Consider the following 9708-nt stretch of genomic DNA (forward strand, 5'->3'; position numbering starts at 1 on the left):
AAAGAAAATCTTAACTGCACATATTGCTCATAAAAGCCAAAGCCTTAGAATTCCTTCAGTTCTCTGCTAGGGAAAGGGTGCTAGTGTTTTAGGAAGAGATTACATCTCCAACATTCTATTAATACTACTTCCAGATAAATCAGCCTGGAAGATGCTTTGAGCTCAAGTTGAACTAGCAGTTCTTTTGCTAATACAGGGAGTCTCCAAGCTGTAGGTAGACCTCTCCACATCTCATAACTTGTCAAGGAATATGAATGCTGATCATGTTATCAGAAAAATGTGAGAGCCAAAGCTTCACAGAGCACTCTCACCATAACTGTTGGGGTCACAGTTCTCATCCTTCTTAAGGTCTTCCAGCCATATAGCTAGGATTGTAGAATCTGCATTCCAAAGCAGTTCATTAACCTGCAGAAACAAACAAGAGTCTTATTCCTGCCTCTGCACAGGGTGGGCATGCGCCAGACTGGTTTGCAAGACCTGAGTTGCTCCTTATTTTTCAACAGTGTAAGGAGCAAGGGTAAGGAGCTGAGAAAGCATCCATGTACTGTAAAGCTCCTGACACACTGAGTCAAGCAGAACCCCTCTCACAGAGGTTCTACACAGCTGAAAAGGTGATACAAGAACAGACATGACAGCATAATTCTTTCTTTCCTTGGCACTGACAAAGCATCTGCCAAAAGGTCTCTCAGCATCCAAAGGCAGAAGCTGAAACAACCACCTAGCATTCTCTTCTCACTTACATTACTTGGGATAACTTTCTTTTCACCTCACTCCTGTACTGGCTCACATCCTGGACAGCAGTTGTGAAGCATTTGCTTAACAGAAGTTGTACAGCAGCCAGAAGCATCTCTACAAATCCCCTCACTTCTCTGCACTACAGCTTGCAAAGGAYACTGCATCTTCTCCATGGGCTTCTTTACCATTCTCTTCTCAGGCCTAAAAGCAAAGACTAGCTTTTTCACTAGAACCAGYACTAAGCATTAAGCTAAAGACTTTGTCCAAAAAGTAGTTGGACAGTGTGGAGAAAGATGTAGTCCTCTTTTCCATTACATTCTTACTGAATACAAGACACACTTACTTTAACATGCCCTTTCTGGAATGGGAGGGTGAACTCTCCATGAAGAAGTCCATTCTTCTCCAAGAAAACAACATCATGTCTGTTGGGTTTTTCTTGTGTGGATGCTATCAAGCTTCCAGAGGGCCTTAAAACAGAATCACATTAAAAGTGGCTGCAAATACATTCACTGTCTTTTTAAACAAGAACCAACCCCAACATTCTCCAGAGACAAAACTTTCACACAAAAGAGACTTGAAGAAAAAGAGCAACAGAAGTATGTGTTTTCCACAGCATTGTTTAAAATGATGGGTGCTGCACAAACTTCTCAGGGCTTGTTACACTCAGATCAGCAGGGAAGTTTGAGCACAAGCAAAGTGACTAGCACTATTCCTCCTCATGTAGTTGAGCCCCTGAATAGGTGACACTGACCACACAAAGAATCTCTCACTTTTACCCCCAAACATGATGCAAGAATTAGGCTCTTCAGGGTTTAAGTGTCTAGCCCTACTAATGAGGCATCAAAAGAAAGCTTTGTTTTTCCCAAAACTTGAGGAAAGAATAAGAGAATTAAATTAATGCTGAAGAAGGACTGCAGCTAGGGATTAAAAAGTAGCACTCTGCTGCCAGCATGCAGATTGCTTGCCACTCACTTCCAGGCCAGTGCTTGTTCTAATCCTGAGATAGCTTCACTTGTTGACTGCAGCACAAGTTCTCTGTTCCACACTCGGATTTTACGAGCACCTACAGGTTTCAGAAGCAGGGAGACAAGGCTGTGAGAAGGCATCAGAAAGACACTTCTAGCTTACAGATGGTTTCAGAGATCAAGGAAAGCAAATTTTAGTGCACATGAAAGAAGCTTCTCTTGCACACTATAAGGTGTAAGAACATCACAATCACCTGTCTCAGGCAGTTTTCCCAAAGTAAGAGTGACTGCAAAAACTGAGCAGACTTTCAGTCTAATATAGCTCAGTGGTGGCCATTCTCCTCTCCATCTTTCCTGCTGAAATGTTAATATCTTCCTATGAATGCAAATATTTGACCTTAATTTGAAGTACTGAAGAGCAAAACCCAAACTGTTCCCACAGCTGGTCTTTGCTACAGTTCAGCAAACTAATTAAAGGCACCTAAAATGCACCATAAGATTAATCATGGAAGACATCRACTATAGTTTTTTTGAAAAAATGTATGTGCTTGTCACCTATTTGGTTTTAGAGCAAAATTTAGTGAAAGAAATATCAGTACCCAAACAAAAATATGTAAGCCTAGATTTCTGGAAAGAGAGACAATATGTCTTGAGACATCTAAAAAGATCCTTCCATTTGGTACTGAGAGGTCATTAGATACCCCCACCCTGCGCTTATGAGGTGACCTGAGCAATGATTAAAAACTAGTGAAAAAAGGAGGTCAGGTGGTACTCATGGCCTCTCAGCAGAGTGAAAAACAAACTCCCAAGTGTTCAAAATACTATGTTCATAAAATGCTTGCTTTAGGAGAGGATGGAGTGTGTAAGTAGTTCAACTCTCTAGTATCAAGTGGCCAAAAGACCATACACAACAGCTGGACCTTGCCTTGCCTAGTTTCTGCTTAAAAGGCCTCCTACATGTGTTGGTATTTCAAAGCAGTTTGTCCCATACCTGTCTCTGGACAGACAGCACTCACTGCGACAAATTGCCCGTCTCCTCTCCAAGTCACCCGAGGCCTGCCATTATCCCAGGCTGAAGCAGGTGGCACTTCCTGAAGTTTCACAGATGAGTTATATGAAAACTTGGAAAAGCAACTGCTGAGTTAGCTTACATGGAGCACATTGCTATTTTAAGCTTCGCCTTTCAAGAACTTTGTCATGAAATTAATCCATTAAATAACTTTAAGACTACAACGGTAAAAATTCCTTACTCAGAATGTTACTATTAAAAAATGCTATTAATTAAACTGTCTGTGAATTCAATATCTTTCTCYTGCACGTGTACATGCTAGCAGGAGACACACAGGAGGGCTGTGACTGTCCTCAGTCACACACCTGGCTGAGCCTTCCCTTCTGCTAGGTCACAAGGCCTCCAGGGAGCTCAGCCCACTGTTATTTTTCCTTTCCTTTTCTCAGCTGAAATGTGTGCTGTGTATCTTACAGCTCCTGGCCACATTACTGATTTGGTATATAACACTCAAACTCAGAAGAATGTTACTTTGATTTAAGGGAGCCTCTACCTCTGCAAGGACCAAGACTCAAAGATCTCCTTGCATTAAGTCCACATAAAAAGTCATAAGTACTTCCACTGTTGTCCTGAATTAGGAGGAAGATAAAAACACTGGAGTTCAGATAGGAAAGTTAATACAGAATGAGTTTGAGGAAAAGACATGCATATGGACCAACTACCAGGAAAGGTAGTGGAAAACTGGCACTGCAGGAAAGAGAAACTCACTTTATTCAAGCCCCACCCCGCTCCAGGAAACATTGGCCCAATATAAGAAAACTACTACAGTACCATTTGCTTGCGATGAGCTGCCTGTTTTCCCTCTGATCCATGAAACTGTGTCTCCTTTTTACCCCATCCAAGAGCAACAAACTTTTCTGAAGAAGAAATAATCATGGCAGTGGAAGATTTACAGGACTACTCTATACGATTACTCCACAGCAAACACAAATACAGCTCCAAGCCACCCACACCTTCCACCCAGATTTAACTCAGAAAGGCCACAGGAAATGTACATAGCCCAGAAAGTCCTCCAGTGCAGGGAACTTACTTAGATTTCTGCTGACAATCAAAATATTGGCATTTCCTTTCAGCTGCCCAGCAGCATTACAGTCTACATTGCTTCTTGAGCTCTAGTAAATACTCAGCTCCATTTTTATTTTTACCTAACACATGTTTACAACATACCAATGAAATCAGTTTGAGCAACTTGATTTCAGTGCAGCCTCTCACCTTCCCCAAAATCATGTTGGTGGATTTGCTTCTCTGTAATGGGTTCAAAATCTCTTGTCATCATAATAAGTGTTTGCTGACCTACAGGGTAGATATGAAACAGTATTAGTAATGTATCTCCAGTGGGTGAAAAAAAACCTTTTTCCCTGTGTTGTCCTATTGTTCTGTCATGGTCTTTAAGATAGAAATGTTTCCAATGATATAATGATACAAAAGAGAATATATCCTTCAAAGCAGAAAGCCTCTCAAAGCCAAAGTACAACTGTTTAAAAGCATAACAACACCTTCCAGTCTCTCTTTTCAAAACCAAACTTCTTGGCCTAATCTTAAGATATCCTTTCCACTTTCAAAATATTAGCTGGCATTTCTTAAATATTCTTCTTAATATGTTAAAGACAAGAAGGTGATTAGGAGTAATCACCCTGGAAGCCACCCTTGACCAATATAAAAGCTTTCTAGAATGAGATGACTGCCTTGGTGAAGGAGAGGAAAGCAACAGATCTTGTTTATCTCAACTTTAGCAAGGCTTTCAACATTGCCTCCTATAAAATCCTCACAAAGTGATGAGTTGCAGGCTAGATAAGTGACCAGTGAGATGGACTGGAAATTGACTGAAGCATCAGGCTCAAAAAGTTGTGATCAGTGGCATGACATACCCCAGGGGTTAATGCTGTTTAACATCTTCATTAATGACTTGGACACAGGGCATCTGCAACAAGCTTCGGATAATACAAAATAGAGAAGCCTAATTGATATCAACTGATACCAGAGGGCTATGCTGCCACTTAGAAGGAATGCAACAGAACGGAGAAATGAGCAGACAGAAACCTCATGAAGTTCAGAGGGTAATGCAAATTGCTGCACCTCAGGAGAAATAACACCAGGTACCAGTTCAGAATGCAGGCTGCCTGTCGGGAGAGCAGCTTGGCAGAAAAGGCTCTGAGGGTCCTAGTAGACAACATACCTACCAGGCACTGATGTGCCTTTGCAGCAAAGAAGGCCAACAGCCTCCTGGGCTGCATTAGGAAGAACACTGTCAGCAGGTTGAGTGAGGTGATCCTGCCCCTCCGCTCAGCACTGCTGAGGGCATATCTGCAGTGCTGTGTCCAGCGCTAGGCTCTCCAGTGCAAGAGAAACATTGACATACTGGAATGAATATAGTGAGAGGCTGTGAAGATGATGAAGGGATTGGAACTTCTGTCACAAGAGATGAGGCTGAGAAATCTGGTACTACTGAGCCAGGAGGATAACAGGCTCAGGTGGGGTGGGGAAGGAGGTGAATCAATGTGTATGAATACCTGAATAGGGGGAGTGAAGAAGTTGGAGCCAGACTCTTCTCAGCTGTGCCTAAGGACAAATCAAAGCCTAAAGCATTCCGTTTACACATAAGAAAAAGCTCTTTCACCATGAGAGTGATCTAACACAGAAATGTCCAGAGAGGTTKTGGAGTCTCCATCCTTTGAGATATTTAAAACCTGATTGGACATTGCCTTGCGCAACCTACCATAGTTAATCCTGCTTTGAGCAAGGAGGTAGAACTAGATAATCTCTTGAGGCACCTTCCAACCTCAATGATTCTGCAATTCTGCTTTGCTTAAGCCTAAGTTTATTTTCTAAGGGAAAGACATCTGTAGTAAAGTTGAAAAAAGGGACAAGAAGGAATTTTTGTTACTAAGAAACTACTTGCGGATAAAATACGAGTCCTAATTTTTGAGAAGCAAGATCAAATTATACTTCCTTAGAAGATCTGAAAGATCGACGCCTCTTGTATTTTGATATCACTATCCTAAAATTAACCCTATTTTACATCTTAGCCACCAGTGTAAGTTCACTTCTACAGACAAAGAGCTTACATATTGTTGTTGGTACCTGTTACAAGCAGAACAAGCTCTTGATCAGGACTCCAGCTCRTGGTGCTCAGACCACTGTCCACACTGCCAACACACTCCACCTGCAAGAGAGAAATGAGATCACAGATGAACAGGAACACCAGTGGCAGCAATATCCCAGCATGAAATCCACCAGTCACCAAGCCAGGGAAACGCTTTCATGCATGGGAAAAGCACAAGTCAGATTTTACCCTACGTGCTGAATGAAACAACAGAAACATTTCTAACTGAAGAAGGCTCCCTAGTGTATGCATGACAGCCTTGACAATCAAAAGATCAATGTTTTCTACCATATTCAGCTCCTCAGTAACTTTTTTTTTTTGAAGTTGTTAGTTTTATATTAAGATGCATGGTCTCAATACTACTACTACCAATGCAACCACAGATCCAGTCAGAAAAGCAGTTTAATGTCACAGAACATGGCATAATGAGTCTTGTCTGGAGAGCTAAAACATGTAGTTAATGGATGCTCTATCCATGCAAGTTCTGATGGCACAAGCCTCTTGTGTAGGCTCAACCTGAAAACTGCATGTAGTTCCACTTGTCTCAATGAAGTTTTTGAAAATATCAAGACTATTCAAACTTATTACTGTGCTGCCATTGGTACATAAGCAACAGTAATGGGCAGAGAAATTCTGCCATGCATCATTATCTGGATTTGCAGATGGCTATGACAGAGGACAACTGTAAAAAGCAGTAAGACGATGCTGTTCAAGGAATTAAGCTTGGGTATCCTTCTTCAGATAAGTGGTGTGGAATCTTCGGCACCAGCATGCAGGATAATTATCTTTCACATGTAAGAAACTTCAGAACAGGCTGAGTTTCAGGGCTGTTTCTTGGTGTCTAGTCTGCATCGAAAGGACACAAATTTAAAGCTAAGAAAGTGAGTCAAAAAGCCTTGAAATAAAGGACATTAAACTGACATTAATCTCTGACTCTGATCTGCCTACTAGGGGAAAAAATAATCTCAACATATTAAAACTTTCACTAATCACTAGTGCTCTGCAACGTGTATTAAGCCACAACACAAAGCATATTTTTCAGATAAAGTCTGATTTTACATTGTGGTATTGGCAAATCAAATCAAGAAACTGAACAAAGCAAGAATCAGTATGGGTGAGCTGCAAGTGACTACAATCTGGCAGCAAGCCCACACTGACCACAGTTATCTCATGTCTCCCTATACCAGGACTGTTGGGCTGATTCTTGTGGAGTGCCAGGAGCAGGGGCTGCAGATTTCAGAAAGTGCTGCTGCAGTGGTGAAGAGTCTTGCTGAAGACTGTACAAATCTGATGCTAAGCAAGGAACAGCAAGCAAGCATCTCATTTCCTGCCATACTTGCTAAGATATTTTGGTTTCCCTTCACTGTCTTTTAGTTTTTTTACTCCAAATGTTCTTCAAACTATAATACAAAGCAATTGCTCCTCTCCGCAGTTAAATCCATACCTCAGTACAATGTTCTGTATTGTCTGATAACAAAAAGGACCAACAAAGAAAAGGTAACTGAACTACAGGTTATGCATGGTTTGCTTTTTCTCTGTACCTATTCTTAGCAACATGCTACTTCTGCAGGACTTTTTATCCAGTAGATTGTCTGCTGCTGAGTGTGTGCCAACAGCCTCCTTTGAGTAAACATACAGAACTAGGACTAAGGACAAGCAATTTGGTTTCCAGTTATTTTATGAAGTGTATTTTCTGCCCTTGATCATACTCAGGACACCAACAGAAACCAGCTCATCTACCTGGATGAGAATGGAGAGCAGCCACAGCCAATAYATAACAAATGTGTGACTGGCCTAGGAGAATTAAAACAGTCATCCTCTCCTTCGAAATCCCTCAGTAGTGTTTTCTCTTTCTCTGCCAGCTTACCTCCTTTGTGTTGAGATTGCACAGTAGGATGTCTCCAGCTGCTGTAGCAACACATACACATTCTTGCTCTGGAAGATCTTCAAGGCCCACGATGCAGCCACTTCCATCCTCTGGCATAAAACCCTCCGCAATCAAGGAAACTTCTCTGGTCACCTTGACATAGAAAGGCCAATGACTTATTAACTGCATATCAGTTCACTTAGCTTCGTAAACGTGACAGAACAACAGCTGAGGGCAGAAGCACAAAGCATTGCATGGCACATGGATAGTGTCATGAAATAGTTGATGTGCAAGGACATATCTCATTTACCCATAGGAAACTGTGAAGCTCTTTGTATGCTAAAATGTCTAGACAACAAGAAAACTCACATAAAGAAGCAAACAATAAATAGCAATACTACCAAACCCCTTCGTATACTTATGCATGTACTGCAAACACTTCAAGCTGTGTGGGTAGCTCCTTAAAGGACCTAATATTTTTAAAGGATTATTCAGGCTTCACAACAACATTTCATTAAAAAAAATCAAATAAAAAAAACCTCATATGTACACTCAGGTACAGCAAAACAAGGGATAGGTTTAAAAGTTTTAACTAAAACAGCTCTCTCTAGCTTAGCTGAGTATTTCACACAACAGAACAACAAGGGAAGAACACAATAACAAACACCTGGAACAGTTTGTAAATCATGAAACAGAAGGAAACAAGCACATCTGGCAACTTTAAAGAGGCCTTTCTTTTCAATTCTAAGAAGAATTAAAAATTGACAGCACAAGCCAACAGACCATAGCAGACACTTTCGGAAATTAACATTTTTTGAGAATGAAGTCCCAGGAAAGCCAGCAGCTCTTCTGTCAGCTAGCTGCAGAACTGAGCTATGTCAAAGAATTTCATGTGCCGCACAGCTGCCTAGCCTGTCTCTAGACAAAACAGCAATCCAACTCCACATGGAATTCAGAATACAGTTCAATAGTATCTTCCCTCTGTTCCAAAAACCTCTGTTTGCATTCTTCATCACCTCTTTGCTTGTTTGCTTCCGGCCTGTGAATTGTGATCCTTACACAACAGTTTGCTGGGTCATGCTGAACACTAAATCACAGGAAGGACTGACAGCAAATATACACTCTCAGGGCAGGAGAAGGCTAAGTTTCATGTTTTAAAAACAGAAAATCGGTTCAGCCAGCCAGCCCACAACACAAACTCCATAGGGAGTCTCCCAGCACAAAGCGAGAGCAGCAGGAAGCCCTCGAGGCCAAAGCGCTGCCCATGTCCTGGCAGGAAGCACAGGTACCACGAGCGATCAACGGCTATACCCCAAAAGCAACCTCCGTCTCTCCCCGCCCCGCGACGGGCGGGCCGAAGCCGTCCGTAACGACGGGCCTGCTGTGACAGGCGGGCGCCGGCGGGCACCGAGACCTCCCGCCCCTCTCGACACCGCAGGCCCTTTCCCCCAGCCTGACAACGCCGAGGAGAGCCCGAGGCCGGCAGCGTTGCCGCGGCTCCTGGCGCTGACTCTCACCGTTTGCGCGGTGGGGCCCAGCTCCACGAGGCCGCGCTGGGAGCCCACAACGACCGTGCCGGGCTCAGCGCCGAGGCAGAAGCACTGCGGGGCCTCAGGGGCAGCGGCCGCGGCAGGGCCGATCTGGTGCCTGGTGGCCCGCAGCAGCTGCAGGTTCCTCATGGTGGCAGGGCGTGAGGGACACCAGCCTTTCACCGCGCCGCCATCTTCTCCGCGCCGGGTGGGCACAGAGCGCGCACGCATGCGCAGAGCGGCGGCGCAGGCGCCCTCCGCGGGCGGCGCATGCGCAGAGCGGCAGCACCGGTGCGCTCAGCGGGCAGCGCATGCGTGGCGCAGCGCAGGCGCCATTTGCGGTCCGCGCACGCGCGAGGCTGCGGGGAGCGGTGGGGGGCTGGCGGTTGGCGGCGGTTGGCAGCTGCCGGGCGCTCGCGGGCGGTTTTGCCTCGCTACCTCGC

At 43.8% G+C, this 9708-nt stretch overlaps 1 protein-coding gene across 1 annotated transcript in view; it reads right to left on the minus strand.

The window, feature by feature from the left end:
- The window catches only part of ELP1 (elongator acetyltransferase complex subunit 1), a 32966-nt gene extending 23495 nt beyond the window's left edge, over positions 1 to 9471 (minus strand). The window contains 9 exon segments of the mRNA XM_085317317.1: positions 312 to 405; positions 1079 to 1202; positions 1708 to 1798; positions 2692 to 2791; positions 3538 to 3623; positions 3979 to 4059; positions 5848 to 5929; positions 7737 to 7889; positions 9254 to 9471. Coding sequence (XP_085173443.1) covers positions 312 to 405; positions 1079 to 1202; positions 1708 to 1798; positions 2692 to 2791; positions 3538 to 3623; positions 3979 to 4059; positions 5848 to 5929; positions 7737 to 7889; positions 9254 to 9415 — 973 coding nt within the window. The 5' untranslated portion in view covers positions 9416 to 9471.
- Positions 9472 to 9708: the final 237 nt, after the last annotated feature.

The sequence above is a fragment of the Rhea americana genome, unplaced genomic scaffold (assembly GCF_003343005.1).
Source record: "Rhea americana isolate MKP2758 unplaced genomic scaffold, rheAme1 scaffold_115, whole genome shotgun sequence".
In the NCBI taxonomy this organism is placed as follows: Eukaryota; Metazoa; Chordata; class Aves; order Rheiformes; family Rheidae; genus Rhea; species Rhea americana.